Here is an 18,493-nt window from a genome sequence, read left to right as displayed (position 1 = left end):
GAATCTACCCAAGAGGTAGGAACGGAACCACTGAAGCGCAGTGCCCCCGATACCTAACTCCCTCAGGCATTCCAGAAGGATACCATGGTCAATGGTATTGAAGGCCGCTGAGATGTCCAAAAGCACTAACAGGGACACGCTACCCCTGTCCATGCCCAGACGGAGATCATCGACTAAGGCGACCATGGCAGTCTCAACTCCATAGCCCGCCCGAAAGCCGGTTTGAAATGGGTCTAGAAAATCTGTTTCATCCGTTTTTATTCTTAGTGTTTAATGTTTAATGATGATTGTATTTTAGTTAAGGGATGAGGGATGTAATTTTAGTTGTATATAAAGTCAGCTCTCCTTATCCACAGATTTTTTTATTCACGGATTCAAGCATCCACGATTTGAAAATATTTTTACAAAGTATAAATTCCTGATAGCAAACCTTGATTTTCTATTTTATATAAGGGACACTATTTTGCTATGCCATTATATTTAATGGGACTTGAGCATGCAAGGATTTTGTTATCCATGGGGGATCCTGGAACCAAACCTCAGTGGATAACAAGGGCCCACTGTATTAAGGTTTTGTTTAGGTATTTTATTTATTTGCTTATGTAAATCGTTTATGTATTTTATATGTTTTTATGTAATTTTGTAAACAGTTTTGATCTTTTTGGAAAGGAGGTATTAAATAAATATTATTATTATTATTATTATTATTATTATTATTATTGAAACACTCCTTCCATTTGTGGAAAGGATGCTGATCCAGTGAAGGTTCCCATGGAGGAAAAGGGGGAAATTCTGGCCTCATGCTGCAGTGTTCAGTTGCCATCTCTACCCCCACAGTTTCAGAGGGTCCCTCTAATTTAACTGGAGCAGATTTTTCTATCTCATTTTAGTTTATGATGTTGAATGAAGTACTAAATTCAGAGTGAATTCCTCTTTGTTCTTTAAATTAAATTTAGAGTCATTTATAAAAACTAAAGTATTTAAATCTTTCAGAAATCCACATGAAAGCAATTTTTATATTTTTTCTGCTTAATCCAATATTTACAGTACAGCAACTTTCTGGAGCTTCCTAAATCGCTTATTAAAAGCAGAAAATGTCATTAGTACAAATTGCTTGGAAACACATAGCATAGAAAAGCCTTGGTTTTGACGCAGCTATATGAACTCATAATTAATTCTTTTTAAAGACAAAGACTTAATATACTCACCTGGTAGCAACTTTCGATAACTGACATTAGTATTTCCAGGTAATCTGGACACAAATCTATGGACATGTGTTTTACTAATCCATATCCAGCCACCATATCCTGTTACTCTATATTCTTCTCCTTTTTGTTTCCAAACCTGTTAAGTGTTTTAAAATACATTCAGTTATAAAGCTTATCCAAAGGTACAGTACCTTCCACAAATAAAGGATAGCCTTTAAACAAATACTTCAAGACACTCTCTAACCCTTAAGATCTAATTCAAATGATAAACAGGCATGACCACTGGAATAAGGAATGACCACTGGAATAACTGCTACTGCCAAACTCAGCTATGTACTCAAAACGAGAACAACTCTAAACAGAGGAAATGAAGGAGAAAAACCAGTAAGAACAGGACTGATATGTTACTAAGATTATTTCCACACTCTTTGAAATCTCCAAGATGTTTTGAACATGTTCCTTGAATTCCATCACTCACAGGTGACTCTTTAACTATTTATTTTATATACACACACTATGGAGCCCTGGTGGCGCAGTGGTTAAAATGCCTGCACTGCAGCCATTCACTCAAACCCACAAGGTTGCGAGTTCAAGACCAGCAAAAGGGCCCAAGCTCGACTCAGGCTTGCATCCTTCCGAGGTCGCTAAAATGAGTACCCAGACTGTTGGGGGCAAATTAGCTTACTTGCTAATTAGCTTACTTGCTGTTCACCGCTATGATCTTTGGAATAGCGGTATATAAATAAAACAAATTATTATTAAATTATCTTTCTTTCAATGAATGGAATGAACATGAACAATAAACATGCCTCCCCCCTCCTTCATCTTTATCACAGTTCTGTGAGGTACATCAGGCTGAGAGAGCCACTGGTCCAAGTTTGCCTGGTCAGATTCATGATCCAGCGAGAACTTTAACCTAACCACTACAACCACACTGAATCTACATTTGCAAGTGTACAGAAGCAAGTTCCTTTCTGATTTCTTCAGCACAGAAAATCTGACTGGTAAATTAGAAAATCTAGAAATCAAGTAATTAATAAAAGAGTAGTGAACCCATTGGCTCAATTCAGATATCATATCAAGCAATGGGAAGCATTTGATGGCACACCTAAATTAACTTACCTAGTTAACAACATTGCTCATCACCCAGGGCTACTGTATAATCGAGATGAAACTAAATTAATGATGCCCTGGTTCAGGTGGGAATAACCACTAGTACTAAGTGTCTTAACTAGTATCATCCTTATGTGTTGAACCACAGTCATTATAATCTTCAACCAGCAAGGCTGGTGAGAGATTGTGGGATTTGTAGTCATTCTGTATCATATCTGGAGGACATGGGTTGAGGAAAACTGATCTAAACAATAGCTTTTCCATTGTATATTTGAAAGCTCAAACAACATTAAGGCCTTAAATGATGATCAACTCAAATCATCATCTGGACTCTGGAATGATGTCTGGGTCTGAGCCATTGCCTTCTCTATTAAAGTCGTAACATGAACCAAAACTCCAGCTATAAATATATTTGGACAGTGTGCAAGACAGATGTGCATAAGGCCAGCTTAAGAATTGAAACACAAAAAGATTTAATACTTTCATTGAATAAGTGACATGTATCAAACACAAGTTTCTGAGACAACGGTAATTCTTCATTCTAACTCAATTTCCCACCATAGCTAGAAATAAGTATTTTGCCCCAAAATAGCCAAGTGCACCCCCACAGGATGCACTTAAAGAGTGAACATGAGAAGGGTAGATCTGAAATGCCTTAAGGAAGGATGACTAAGAGGGGACTTGAATAGCTTGAGAGGGGCTATTGGGAGGGTGAAGATTTGAAATGAAAAGGAAGAAGAGGATGATCTGAGAGGGGCAGCTTGAGGAGGGTTGAACACAGAGGAATGGAATGAGCTTGAGGGGGAACAGAAAGGGGGAGAAACTGGACGACCTAGCCTAATATGCAACAGTAGCAAGTAACAGGGACAAACAACTTCTGGGCATCAGCAGCAGTGATGGGTGACACTGATCTGATCTTATAGAGACGACAGCAGTGGCACCATAGCTAACAAATGTTAGTAGTGCATGAAAGGAGGCAAAGGTGAACCTTCATGTGAGACCTTCTAACCAAGAAAACCCTATGATGAGGCAACCCAAAATGAAACAAAATGTGGGACTAGAGCAACAACATCAGCCTTTGACCATATTTATCATGGAAAGCTATGGATTGGTCTCAAAAGACATGGGAATGTCACTATATTGGATAGTCCTGATAAGGAATCTGTACTTAGGACAAGAGGCTACTGTTAGAACAGAACATGGAGAAACAGAATGGTTTCCAACTGGCAAATGGGCCAGGCAAGGCTGCATTCAGTCACCCTATTTGTTCAATTTGTATGCATAAAATATCACATGAAGAACAGGCCTAGACTCAGAAGGAGGAGAAATGAAGATAGGAGGAAAGAACATCAACAATCTAAGATATGCAAATGACACCATATTATTAGCAGAAAATATCAGAGAAATTAAAGAAAAGAAAAAAGTGCAAAGGCATGCTGAACAAGTAAATTCAACCTAGATAATGAGGAAATTGAAATAGTCAAAGATTCCCATACCTTGGATCAAATACTGGTCAGTAGAGAGACTGCAATCAAGGAATCAGAAAACTAGGACTGGGAAGGTCAGCTATGAAACAACTAGAAAAGATCCTAAAGATAAACAACTGAGCACTAAAGTCAGAATTGTCTAAGCCATAGTATTCCCCATCACCATGTATGGATGTCAGAACTAGAAGAAAGCAGGCAGGAAGAAAATCAGCTCATTTGAGATGTGGTGCTGGAGAAAAGTGCTGAGGTTACCATGGATAGTCAAAAATCAGGAAAGGTAGAAGACAGCAGAAAGAGAGGAAGACTGCACATCAGATGACTTTATAAGAGCCCTGGTGGCGCAGTGGTTAAATGCCTGTACTTCAGCCACTCACTCACAGTCACAAGGTTGTGAATTCAATACCAGCTAGGGGCTCTAGGGTTGATTCAACCTGTCATCATTCCAAGGTCACTAAAATCAGTACCCAGCTTGTTGGGGGCAATTGCTTTATCAGTTCATATTAAGAAATGCTTAATTTGTTGTACAGGATAAAATACCAAAATTCAAAATGATACAAAGATCAAGAACAATGAGACAAGAGGGAACTTGAAAATGAAAAAGATTAAACCATATAATGCAGTGATGGTGAAACTTTTACAGACCGAGTGCCCAAACTGCAACCCAGATCCCACTTATTTATTGCAAAGTGCCATATCCCTCTGGCTTTCTAGTAAGAAACTCTGGCAAACCCTGTGCTAGAGCGACAGCATGTGTGCCAACAGAGAGCTCTGAGTGCTGCCTCTGGCACGCATGCCATAGGTTCGCCATCACTGAAATGAATTCAACACCCTTTCTGCTTGGTGGAGGGGGGGGACAATGGTTAGGAAACACCTACAATAAAACAATAAAGCGATTGTGCTTGCCCTAAATTTGAAGAAGACCTGTTCAAATAGTGGGTACTATCAGCAGGAAGGCATGCTTCTGAGTGGCTGCCAGATGGGTTAACTGAGAGTTATGGTACCACCTTTAGGGCATCATCAGCATATTTCAGTGGGAGGGGAAGCCAACATGGATAAGCTAAGTTGTTTACATACAAAGACCATAAATCTGGTTTGGCAGCATACTGGCAGGCAGTGAAGCTCCTTAATAGCGGTGTAACATACACCCATCAGGCTGCTCCACAGTATAGCTATGTGCAGTTCATCATTATTTAAGTTAGCTATTAGATCGACAGGTGGCTTATTATGTACAGGATGCCACAACTTTTGGAATTTCAAGCCACTGGAGGTAGATTAAAAATAAAATTGCAGGCAAGTAGAATTATTTTATTTCTTTGATAACTTCAAGACTGAAAGACATAGCTTGACCTACAAGACTCTTTGGGATTAAGGGGAAATGTTTAGACTGAAAACTTTTAGGTAGAAAATAAGTACTAAAACATCATATCTGGAAGAAGGCTTAAACACCATGTTTAGGCATTATCAATAAAAGGTACTGTTTGTAAGTTTTAAAATTTTGTACATTCCTCCCCCTAATAAAAAGATTATTACCTTTTGGGTTTTTATATCTCCAGCAAGGCATTATAGCATGATATATCTTACTCAGTTAATATAAGATGAGATAATCACTGGTAAGCAAACAGATTTATAAAGAGATTCTTTAAAATTCAAATTTATTTATAATCTTTGAATTGTTCCCAAAAACAATTTCTACTGTTTTGGTTGAACTGACAGACTGTGTTTGTTTCAGCATTGATTTCATTTATCTTGATAAGGAAGATGAATAATCATAGAATCAGAGATTTTAAAGCATATCCTTATAAATCTGTTTGTTTACCAGTGATTATCTCATCTTACATTAGTGTCTAATTTCACAAGTGAAGCTTATGGTTTTATTGGTGGAGCATTTAAGAAAACTATCTCCAAGTACATGATATGGGAAAACTATATTTACTTATTTTTCTTCTATTATGTGCCAAAGTTGAGGAAATAGGAAAACAAAAAGGTAGTGTTACTTTAATCTGGGCAACAAGCTGTGTTTATTGCAAAGTATAGTATTTCTTTCCAGTCAGAAGTATTAAAAGTTCCCAAAAGCTGTCTCGAAAAATTCACATATCAATACAGAAGTAATTAGTAGAAAGCTTGCAGAATTTTTCAGGGAGACATTATTACAGGTATACCTTAGATCAGTGATGTCCAAACTCTGGCCCTCCAGGTGTTTTGGACTTCAGTTCCCAGAAGCCTCAGACATCTTGGCCAATGATCTGGGATTCTGGGAGCTGAAGTCCATAACACCTGGAGGGCCAGAGTTTGGACATCACTGCCTTAGATGTTTAAACAGTGGATAGAACATCAACAATGGTTATTATAACACTGGTTAACCCTCCATCTTCGTGATGATACTCTTGGCCAGTTTATCATATCTCCTTTCTGGTTTCCAGCCAGCACACACCACATTCCAAAGCTTCCTCCATCATTCATATGGACATCAACCTAGCCCTGGCTTTAGGCAACATCTTTCCTCCTGCCTTTGTCCCTGAACTTGAAATCTCACCACCATACCCACAAGTTTTGCATTTCTATGACTATCCATACAGTCTTATTATAAAGGTTCTTACCAGTTCACTCCTTGCATATGAGGAAGTAAACCAAGTCTACTAAGGCTTATACTACAGTATCTTTTGCTCAGTTAGTCTCAAAGGTGCTACAAGATTGCTTTGCATACTGATATTCCAGACTAACTTGACTATGGCTTGAAGCAAATGGCCATGAAGGAGAGGCCATTGGCCACTCCAGCCACAATTAGTCTGGGACTGCAGTGACCTCACAGCTTGCTCCTGAAGCAGGCCACTGCCACAGTCCCAAGTGGGCCACCGGCAGGAGTGGATTTAATTCACTCCTGAAAGGACCGGCTTTTTCTGGCTTGGCATGACTTCTGGCTGATTTGGGGGCATGGTTCATGTAAGCACCATGCGGTCAGAAGCTGCTTTATTTGGCCCATGTGTTTCAGGCCCATGTCTCTAAATTCAGATAACAAAGTAGATATTTTTTGGACATAACTTCTTTAACAGAACATTTTATACCAGCCGTAGAAACAATTTTTCAGAAACATATTTCAGCAAACTTTTTATCCATAACACTAGGCATGTGTGAAATGAAACAACCAGGTCTGGCATGCTTTGCATAAGTATACAAAAATATTTTCAATTTTCTAGAAACCAACTGAAAGTTTCTTCCAAAATGCACCCAGGGCCAAACTTCTAGATCTGTGGTTAACTTGCTTTAGGATAGTTTTTTGTGGGTTTTACGGCCTAGGATGCTTTAGGATAGCTGGTGATGCAGGTTTATCTGCTTTCTTCTTTTCTGTCTGCTTTGCTATTCACTCATGCTCAGTTGCTGTTTACCTAGCACAGGCATACAAGGCACAGCTGGATGGGTTAGAGTTGAATCCCATTCTTTCCTAGCTCAAGCTTTCATTTCACTGCATTGTTCACTGCAGGCAGGCTACTGTAGCCTGACACTGAAAGTCTGTGTTTCTCCAGCCCGCCTTCACTTCTCCCATTGCTACTGAAAAATACAGCAAAATAGAGGACAAGGAAAAAAAGGTTGGCCTGGGGTGCATAGAAGGTTGCCAGAAGCTTTTTTAACTGAGTGATGCCTATATGAAATGATTTACTGGGGAGCATTCATCATTTGAGGAGCCAAGTGTCTTCTGAAGCATGGATGCTGTTATTCCTTTCTGTATTCTGTCATCATTTTGTGGATTTGACTAGTATACTCTTTGCAAAATCTTTGGAAAAGTTCCAATTTGTGCTCTGCTTACTGTTTCAGGTTTGGCCACAACACTCTGAAATCAGCTCAGGGCAAGACAAACACCTGTTCATATGCAACTGCTTTATCTACTGTGAAACTGAAGTCTTTCATGGCCAGCATCCATAATTTTTTGTGGGTTTTTCGGGCTCTGAGGCTGTGTTCTAGAACAGCTTTTTCCTGACATTTCGTCATCAGCTGTGGCTGGTATCTTCAGAAAAATTTCTCTGAAGATGCCAGCCACAGCTGCTGGCAAAACACCAGAAAAAAACTCTTATAGAACACAGTATTATCTACTGCTAGCCAATATCTATGCAGAAAAGGTGTTTCAGTGATATATCCACCTAGGCTGAAAAGGACTCCAGAGTCCTTTATAAAAAAAAATCTGGAAAATTAGTAATCTGACTATAAGTAAAAGATCTGGTAAGAACAGAGAAACACAAGGACAAACTCAATTTTGGATAGTAAACAGCTTGCTCCAAGGACAATTGGGATACCTGGGTCTGTGCCTGCCCTTTTCTATCTTAAGACATGTCAAGAGCTAGGAGAAAGATAATGGATTTATTCCACCATTTCCACTCATGCTTACATGCTACAAACAGAAGTATATGTTTTAATTATCCTTTTGTTTTTAGTATTTTCATGGGTTATATTATCCTTTCCAAAATTCCAGAACACCTGCATATTGCTCCTCCCAGCTACCAATTAAAATAACCATATAGCTCTTGCTACCAACGCACACAGGAGAAAGGAAATTCTTTTAGCATGTACATTTATTGAACCTAGCTGGATTCCCAGAACTTCATCTCTGCAAACAGTATACTCAAATTTCATCCAGAGAACCTCCTCAGATTTCTAATGATAGCAATGAGTGAACGCTATTGGTTTGGTGGCAATTTTTGGACAAGGAGTGGGCTAGGAAGAAGAAATTATTTTTACCGAGGTAGGGGATTGTGGGATCTCCATCTGCCCAGAATTTTCCTGATAGAGAAACTGGGGTTGATAAAAACATTCTGTCCTTTTCAATATTAAATCCATTTGGTGCAAATCCATTTTCCGTCAGCTGAGCAAAATTAGTTTACCACAGAATGGCATTCAGTTATGATCATGTGAGTGGCCTTTGGCTTAAGCATTAATAAAAAAATTGATTGATTGTATTCAGTTATGGCAGAAATCAAGACTCAAGACACGACAACTCTCTCTTCGTCTATGCCACTAGCATAAATTTTAATCAAAATATTAAAAAGACACGGAGCCCTTTAAACTCAACCAAAGAGCATTAATAACTTGGCAATTTTCTTTTCTTTTAAAAAGATTTCTATGTGAAAACAGTACCTGGTGTTTTATAGGAAATGTGTATTTCACCCATGTTGCTTGTTGCATGGTTTCTTCCTCCTCTTGTTTTCTCTCTTTTTTTTTCACCTTCTCCTTTTCTTCTCTTTCAATAGCTGTCATTCTGCGTAACCTAATCACACAACACACACAATAGCAGAAATTAATTCTTCTAGTCAGCCATTCTTCAGATAAACAAGAACATTTAAAGCACATGGCTCTACTAGAAATTTTCAATATACTTTGTTTGGAAGAAATTAGTAGGGGTTTAACCTTCATGAACAAGTCACAACTGCAAACAAAAATAGTACCAATAATGTGTAAACATGTATCATATGAATTTTTATAACAGTCATTGCTAAACTCCTGACTACTGACATGTACCGTGTATACTCATGTACAAGTCGACCTCATGTATAAGTCAAGGTCAACTTTTGGGGCCAAAAATATGGATTTTCATATGACCCGTGGATAGGTCAAGAGTGTGCTTGCCTCAGCATCTCCCTGACTGGGCTTTCCTCGCAAAAGAAGCCCAGCAAGGGAGAGGCTTTTGGGCGATCGCACGCCCTCCTTGGCGTCTCCTCAGCCAGGCCCCTTTGCTGAGCAAAGGGCCTCGCCGAAGAGGGGTTTTGGGGAAGGTGATCGCCCTCCCCAGCCTCCCCTCAGCCGGGCTCCTTCCCAAGGGAAGGGGCCTCGCCGAAGAGAGGCTTTTGGGGAAGGCAATCACCCTCCCCAGCGTCTCCTCAGCCAGGCCCCTTCTCTGGGGAAAGCCTGGTGGAGGAGAGGCTGAAGGGCGCGCGATCATCTCCCTCGTTGGGCTTTTCCCATCGGAGGGAGTAGAGGCTAGCGGGGGCTGCAGGGCAATCGGGCACCCTTACCAGCGTCTCCCCAGATGGGCTATCTCTTGCAGAGGTAACCTGGCTGGGGAGAGGCTTGGTTAAAGTACCGCATTGCCCCGTAGATAAGTCGACCCACGATTTTGGATGCCATTTTAGGGCAAAAATTTCTCAACTTATAGTCGAGTATATACAGTAGTTGAGTACCAAATTATGTTTCAGATACATTCAGACATTTTACCTGGTATGTCCCAAGGATTCCCTCCAGATTGGCAACATGACAACTGGTTTGATTGCACACTCTAATATTGCCAAAGCCAAGGCAAATTCTCTGGGTTTGCTACACATTTGGACAGCTTTGATCCAGTTAGATCTACATTTGACAAAAGTATGAGAAGTTTTAAGTTCACTGTATGCAAAGAAAGTCTGTCTAGCAACTGCAAAACATACTGAACTGCTAATGATAAAAAATTACCTTGGCAGTTTTAAAGTGACTATGCCAAAAACCTAACCAAGTTAAATAAAAATACCAATTCTCTTCATTTAAATCGCCCTTCTCCAAACCCACCCTTTCTGTGAAGCCTAAGGCACAAAACCCTTTTTCCCATGTTTAGTGCTACTCAGCCTACAACAAACATACTGCAAAACATGTGAAACAACTAAACAAATAAAAACAACTAAACAACTAAGAACTTCTTATCTCTGCCTACATTTGTCTTTCCTATCTTCTTCGTATTTGAATGTAAGCTCCTTCAAAGCACCATTGATGGCACCATATAACTATGTTATGTAAAGTGCAAACATCTTCACCTGTGTGAAGCCCAATTGGGGTGAAGGAATGAAGACGGGATGTTGCTCTCCAGCTGAATGATTGTTAGCCTCAAAGTGGATATTGTAAGAACCTTCGACCCATGAACAGAGCCATTCCATTTGAACTCTCCAGCAGGACTCAAACAAAACTTATGAGAAAGGTGTCGTCTCTTGTCATGGTCTTCCCGGTGCTGATGTTTGTTCAAGGCAAAAGAATTGGTAGCATACTGATTATGGTAGACACGATACTTTCCTTCCTGACCGAGCTTGAAATAATTGTTGATGTTTCCTTTCATCACTATTTCTTTCTTGGTGTTCAGTCGGGAAACTTCCCCTTGGGAATTAACCACGAGGACCTTTATGAAGTTTTTTTTAAAAAAGGAACACACATTTAAAAAAAAATACAGATCTTCTTTAGATGTAGATTTCATCTTTTATCTGGCTGCCTGAAACCCTGCTATTTTTTAGGACCCATAACACAGAAATCTAGAAAATACAGGTATTAAACCATATTTATGAAATAGTCTCAAACAATAAGAACATAACCCATCATGAATGTTAGCCTTCACATTAGTCATACACATTTGTCTGGAAGTAATTGTCTGCTGAGGTCTAAATATTGGAAAGTCGCCAGATACTGTCTGACCTTGGAAGCTAAGCAGGGTGAGCCCTAGTTAATACTTAGATGGGAGGCCACCAAGGAATACAAGTGCTGACAGCCAGTGGCATCACTAGGGTCAGTGTCACCTGTTGAGGACTGCCTTGCCCCCCTGCCCAGCCAGAGTCCCCACCCCCAAGGCCTTCAGAATCCCGTGTGGTGGCTGCTGTGCAGGACTCCAAAGGCACCACCAGCCCCCAGAAGCCACTGCTGCCAGGGGTGGGGGCAGTATGCCTCTGCAGGGCCCATCTGGGGTCCAGTGCAGCTGCTGAGCAAGTGGGAAAGTACCCTTTTTTGCTTGCCCAGTAACCAGGCCAGTCCCTCTGGGTGTACAGTGGTACCCCGGGTTACGAAATTAATTCGTTCCGCCGCCGCTTTCGTAACCCGGAAACTTTCGCTAGCCGAAAAGCCCATAGGCGCTAATAGCGAAAGCCGCGATTTCGTGCGAAATCGCGCCGAAAAGCACCAAAAATTTTCTTCGTAACCCGGAATAACCTTCGTAACCCGGAACTATTTAATTGAATGGATTTTTTTCGTAACCCGGAAATTTCGTAAGGCGGCGCATTCGTATCCCGGGGTACCACTGTATTACCCCAACAAGTGACACCCCCCCTGGGGTGTCAGTCAATGCCGTGTGCACCCCATAGTGACACCACTGCTATCAGCTACGTTTGTTTATTCATTTAATTTCTCTCCTGCCTTTCTCCCAGAAAAGGACCCAAAGCTGCTCACAGATTTCAGAGGAATCACCTTTGAATATTCCTTGCCTAAGAAAATGCTGTGAAATTAATGGGTCACCATATGTCAACAAGCAATTTGAAGACGTGCACTCAACAAAGAGGTGTTTACCGAATTGAAAACAAAATACTCCTGAATAAATATAATAGGATTACATTGTTAGGTCTTTGACTTGAATTGATTAATGTTAACTAGTTGTTTTGTCCCAAGAGCGATGCTATGGACTTTGGGTGTAGTAAGGCCTCTGGCTCTCGGGAACACAGCCAGAACAAAAGACTTGTCCACAAATTTCTAAAGTTTCAAAAGCTTTACTGGTTTTAAACACAAATAACACAAAACTGATTTCTTCTTTTTCCTACTATAGTCCTTTCTAAATACCTTGCTCTCTTCTTGATGTATTCTATCTTTCTTTGAGGACTATCTTTCTTCCTTGGTGGACTTATCTTTTTGTCAAAGGAAAATACTCTCTCCAGGTCTGACTTGGCTGAAATCTTACTACACACTGAAAATAACTAGAGGGAGACAGTATGAGACCCTGGGATTTCCCACAATCCTTGCCTTTCTTAAAGCTGTAGCTCTTTATTTCCCCTCCTAAACTAATACATAGAAAACCTATTATAATCTTAACTAAATATATATCTCAAGAGCTTCAAAGATGCTCTGGAGGCATGACACTAGTGTAGACCCACCATATTAATTGTTTAATCGTGCATCGACATTTAGGTAAATCTAACTCATTTGATTGGTCTCTTCTATATTTGGAGTAAAAATAACATTCAAGCCTTTGTTTCATAATAAAAATTACTTTAATTTGGCATACGTACACCAGAATTACCTTAATTACTAATTTTCAAAAGTAGCACAAACCTCTTTGCCTTCTTTAAATTGCTTATTTGCTTCATGTGCTGCAGCAGCAACCTGCTGACATTTTAGCTGGCTTAGTTTGCTGTCTGGATTTCGTAACCTGGTGACCATTCGTGTTGAACCTGGGGTACTTCTTCCAGTGCTTGGAGATTCGCTTCTTTCTCCTGTTGCAAAACAAATATTTAAAAGAGTGGATATATAGAAAGGCAAATTAGCACAGATCTATTTAATTAATTAGATTTATACCCTGTCTTTCTTCCAAAATGCAACTCAAAAGCAGCTCTCAATGTACAGCAAGTTAAAACAAAATACTGTACATACTCAACTATGCTGATGTTGTGTATAAGTTGAGGGCAGGTTTTGGAACCAGATTTATGAAATCTGATATGATCCATGGATAAATTGAGGGTAATACCTAGGGGCATGTAACAAAAGAGCTAAAGGATGAAGCAAAGGGAAAGATGCCAAAGAACTTAGAAAATTCCAACAGGCCTAACTGTTTGTGCTCACCCTTAAAGGCTGGCTGGATAAGAAGGGAACTACAGTAAATGGTGGCTGTGTGATTTGTGGGAAAGACAACCAGACACAGGCAAGAAAAAGCACATGTCAAAAAGAATGAAAAGGCAAAACAAAGAAAGTGGCAACTATGATAGCAGTGATTATAGCCTTTACTTTCATGTTAACTTTGCCTGATTTTAACCCAGGAAAGCTGACATAACATACACAAATGTCTTCTACAAATCCTTCAAAGCCCAATTTTTCTTAGCACTCCTTTGAGGGGATGCACCAAAGAGCAGTCAGCTAAACCATTTCCCCAACCAGACCCTTTAGGAAGGTCAGAAAGGTGGAGAATAGGAGTTATTGCTTCTTTTAGCTGCTTTTGGGATGGACAAAGCTCTTGCCTTTTGGCACTCTACTCAGAGAAAGGGAATGATTTCTTTTTTGATGAGGATTAAGGTAAATTACTTATACTGACCTGTGGATAAGTCAACCTAGGTTTTTGGGTCAATTTTTTGATTAAAATTTTTAGACATGTATACATGTATACAGTAGCTAAACCAATATATGATACAAAAGTTAAAGCAACATTAAACCATCAATCCAATTAAAAGGATGTATGAAGAGATACAGGCTTTCAGAGAGTCTAGAGTTAAACTGTATATAGTTTTATAGATTGTAATGAACACTTTGATAAATTGGGCCCAGAAATAGATTGGTAAACACTGAAACCATTTCTACAATGGGGTTATATGCTCTCTAAAACCCACCCTGGTCTAGCCACATTTTGGACAAGTTTCCAAACTATTTTCAAAGGAAGCCCCATGTAAATAGTATTACAATAAACCAAAAGGGATGTAATCGAGGGTTGTGTTACCATAGCCAAATTTGATATCTCAAGGAACGGGTGCTGCTGGTGGACTGGCTTTAGCTGTGCAAATAAACTTCTGCTGAGCCTCTAGGTTCAGGAATAAGACCAAGAGTACACCCAAGCTATGTACCAGAGATTTCAGGGGAAGTGTAACCCCATCCAGCCAAGATTGAATCCCTATTTCTTGACCTGCCTTCCTCTGCCCAGGGCACCTCTGTCTTGTATTTATTTATTTAGAGCATTTATACCCTTCGCTTAAGCCACAAAGGCTTTCAGAAAGGCTTACCTATTGTTAATTTGACAGTTCCTTGCCTCACTCTTACAATCAAAATAAGGCTCAAGTAAAAGGGAATGGCAGAGAGGGAGGTGATTAAGTCCAGCATATATTGGCAGCCGGGATGGAGGGGATGTGTGTCTTTAATCTGCTTCTGGGCCTAGGTATGAACAAGCTATGCTTGCCTCTTTTTCTCTCCCTCAGAGGACGTGACACTGTCAGTTGAGATGTCTTGTATGGATTAAGCCTCAGTTTGCTTGCTCTCATCCAGTCAATTATTGGTAAGAGACACTGGTTTAGTACTGAAACTGCTGTTTAAAAACATGGAAAATATGCAATTTAAAAATAAGGCAACAGCAATCATATCCTAATGACACACTGCTTTATTCTTACCTAGCTCATCTGAGCTCTGTGATCCTCCTTCAACATTTTCCACTTCATCAGATGTTTTCACAGATTCATTCTGCATAGAATTTAGTTCATTGCTACTGCTGTTTTCTGGTTCAGACAAGAGTGTTTCAGCAGATGAACCAATACTCAGACTAGGAACTGGATTAGTTCTTTCATCTACAAAAGACAACTATTTAGATACTTAGTACTATCTTAACAATATTTAAAAATGCAAGATGAAAATCCTGAAGTTAGAAGGCACTGAAATGTCAACAATGTGAAAAGAAACATTTAGTAATGCACAAGTTGATCAATGAAAAGAAAACTGAAGGAGTTAATAAATAGGGGTACTATATATTTAATTTTACAAACACACATGCCTCCTCTTAAGGAGAACTGCTCCATTTCAAGTTTAGTTCTAACAGTTAAGGATTTTCTCCATGCATTTCAGCAAGTGTGATTATGGATTTAATTACCCACCAAATGTCATGATGCTTCCCTTCCTGAACATACCACTGTGGGCAGGAGAATTGCATTTCAGTATGCTCAGCAACATAAAGGAGTCTCCGCACAATGACTTTAGCACAGTGACTGGAGAACCAGGTCAAAGGTGCTAGTTCTCCATCACTCTTACAGCAGGGGAATCCCAGTTATCTCTAATCTCTAACTGACGATGGCAAGGGGGTTTCCTCTCCTTCCAAGGAGAATCCAAAGAGGGTGGGGCTTCACAAAGCAAGACGTGTATCCCCAGGATCCTTTCAGGTCAACTGGGAATGCTTATAGTCTAAATTAGGTTCAACGTGGGAGATTCCTTCCCCTCTTTAATAATAATAATAATAATAATAATAATAATAATAATAATAATAATTTTAGCACAGGAGGGGTGGGTCAAATTAAAACTATTACCAGACAGGTGTTTGTTTCTATATACAGGGAGGCATATATAATTTGTTTTCTTGGGGGAGCATATAGATGAGAGATTTTTCATCACACACACTCCAAGACATCCCATTTGTTGGACTACTCTGCAGGAAGTGTAAACTGTGAAATCATATCTACAAAAAACTTACTATTGCTCTATACTCTGATCTATTCTTGCTCGTAGATCAAAACAGCTGCATTTACATTATCACATTATCCATAGTTTCCACACTAGGCTCCCCAAATACTGTTTGACTACAGCTTGAGAAACTCTGACCTCAGCCTAGGGCTTCTGAGATAGAACTCAAACAACATTTGAGGACCCAACTTTGGGAATCATTACAATAAGTTATAAGTTTAGCCTGGTGTGTATCTTCTCTCTTCTTGTTCCATACAGCTAGAAGGAAGAGGCCAAAACATTTGGCCAGGATTCAGTTCTTTACTTCAATTCCTGTTGAAGCAGAAATTCTTCCACTAGTTGAATTGGGAGGAGTGATCCCTTCCCCTTTTTGGAGCATCCCAGAGCCCTAAAAAACCTTCTCTGGACAGCTGTGAATTCTCCACCTGAGCATGTTTCTGACACAACAGGGAGGAACAGGAGAGGAAGACCTATATCTACTGTCAGAAGCAGAAAAATCCACAGGGAGCACCCCAATGGATCCCACCTTAAGTTAAACTATTTACTGTATCATTCAGAACTAGAACTGCAATTAACAGTTATTTATTTCAACAATACAGTTGCAGAAGTCAATTACCTAGATTTAGCTTGTTTAAATTTGGCAGACAACACAAAAAAATTCAGTTAACTAAAATGCAAAAGCAAAACCTTAGGGAGGATAACAGAGTACTAGGCTCACTGTAGCATATGTATAGGATACCAAGTCATGGATTAACATTACATATACATGTGGTCCTTGTGATCACATATGTCTGGATGATCTTTACTTAAATCTATGTAACATATGCTTAGGGTTATGGAAAATAAACAAAGTGGTCAAGGAAAGAGAAAACCTACACTGAACTTAATCTAAGTCCAAATATTTGGAGGACAAAGTGACATGAGCACCCTCAAAGTAAATGTTGAACACTACTGACTGCATACAAAACAATCACAACATACAGTCCAGTCCAGCAAAGCAGCACCAGCAACAGCAAAAAAATTTAAAGTAATTTACTTCACCATCATTAACAAGTATATTACTATTCTCTAAATTACAGACATGTATATACTGTCCACTGTACCTGTAACATCCTTGGGAGGCTCTGATGTTGAATTCTTGTCTGCCTCATTATCATCAAGGGTTTCTGGTTCACATCCCACTGCGCTCTTCCCTTCAGAAGCATTAGCTTCTCCTGCAGCAGACTCTATGACTTTGCCTCCAACAGGTAATGTCACGGAATTGCTTTTATCCCCATCAGTTGACTCTACAATAAAATGCACAAGAAATCTTTATAGATATTTTCCAAAATTGGCTCCTAAATAAATATAGATAATAGCATGCATACAAAAATTAAGTTCATGAAAACTGTTTGCACTAGGTACATTCTGTAGCATAATTAGAGAAAAAACAACAGATTAAAGATGCAAATATGAAATGCTATTTTTTAAAAATCATTAGAGTGAATGGTATTCCAACAAATATATTGACTAATACATTGTCTTTACCTTCTTTGCGTCCTTTTTCAGAACTTTCTTCATGTGGTATTTCTTTGCTTGCACCTGGCTGTTGGTTTGAAAGCTCTTCTTTGCCATTATCAACATCTGTGCTGTCTTTATTGTCAACACTAGATTTTTCCTTTTCTGTTTCGTCAGCCACTGAGTTTTTATCCTCCAATGTTTCACCCTTTCTGATTCTAGCTGCTTCCAGAATTTCTTCTAAAGGAAAAATGGGAAATTTGGACCAAAGACAAAGTCAAGTTAGAGACTACAACTCTGAAGGATCTTGGGTACAGGTAACATAGCTTCTGTCTCTCTCCCTTACCTAAAGCATCCCAATGTACAACTAACAGATCCATGTAGTAGAACAAATACCCAATGAAGCTTCAGTCTGTGCAGTACTATTTCACATGGAATTGTGCTCGGTTTTGGAAAGAACAAGTTTACCAGTCAATATGCAGCGTCCAAGAAATGTCACAGAAAATGACAGCATAACCTCAGGATAGGAGCCCTGGTGATGCAGTGGTTAAATGCCTGTACTGCAGCCACTCACTCAAAACAATAAGGTTGCGAGTTCAATACTAGCCAGGGTTCAAGCTTGACTCAGGCTTGCATCCTTCCCAGGTCGCTAAAATGAGTACTCAGCTTGTTGGGGGCAATTAGCTTACAGTTGTAAACTGCTTAGATACTGCTCGTTCGGTATGAAATGGTATATAAATGAAGCTGTTTGTTTTGATTTTGTACACTGCTTGGTCAATATGGATTGTCTAGAAATTATTTCAGAGAATATGTGTAAGTATTAATTGTTGAATTTATAAAACTGAGATTTATGAATGGATTACACAATAGATTAAAAGAAGCAAATATTCAGGAAACAAATGTTAAACTAACAGGAGTGCATCTTTAGTAAGGAGAACTCAATGATAGGGCAGGATATGGAAGAAGGCACGTCCAACAGAACTCTACAAAATGGTGCAATGCTAAACTGTGGGATTACAGAAAACTCAACTGAGGCCTGAAACACATGGGCCAAATAAAGCAGCTTCT

The 18,493-nt window shown here is 39.5% G+C and overlaps 1 protein-coding gene across 17 annotated transcripts in view; it reads right to left on the bottom strand.

The window, feature by feature from the left end:
• The window catches only part of BPTF (bromodomain PHD finger transcription factor), a 114,351-nt gene that overhangs the window by 64,516 nt on the left and 31,342 nt on the right, over nt 1–18,493 (bottom strand). For 15 of the 17 annotated variants that reach the window (XM_089540963.1, XM_089476724.1, XM_089476706.1 and 12 more), the window contains exons 4-11: nt 17,456–17,665; nt 17,032–17,214; nt 14,872–15,045; nt 12,839–12,999; nt 10,576–10,931; nt 10,007–10,138; nt 8,933–9,062; nt 1,209–1,344 (exon numbers count right to left, since the gene is read on the bottom strand). In XM_089540963.1, the coding sequence (XP_089397089.1) occupies nt 1,209–1,344; nt 8,933–9,062; nt 10,007–10,138; nt 10,576–10,931; nt 12,839–12,999; nt 14,872–15,045; nt 17,032–17,214; nt 17,456–17,665 (1,482 nt within the window). The remainder of the gene's footprint in view (nt 1–1,208; nt 1,345–8,932; nt 9,063–10,006; nt 10,139–10,575; nt 10,932–12,838; nt 13,000–14,871; nt 15,046–17,031; nt 17,215–17,455; nt 17,666–18,493) is intronic. The other 2 variants (XM_089476734.1, XM_089476698.1) reach the window with 2 other exon arrangements.

Source organism: Sceloporus occidentalis, unplaced genomic scaffold (genome assembly GCF_023333645.1).
Source record: "Sceloporus occidentalis isolate IW3139 unplaced genomic scaffold, rSceOcc1.0.p SCAF_1, whole genome shotgun sequence".
Classification (NCBI taxonomy): Eukaryota; Metazoa; Chordata; class Lepidosauria; order Squamata; family Phrynosomatidae; genus Sceloporus; species Sceloporus occidentalis.
The sequence above is the reverse complement of the archived record's forward strand: the minus strand, read 5'-3'. Positions and strand labels throughout refer to the sequence as shown.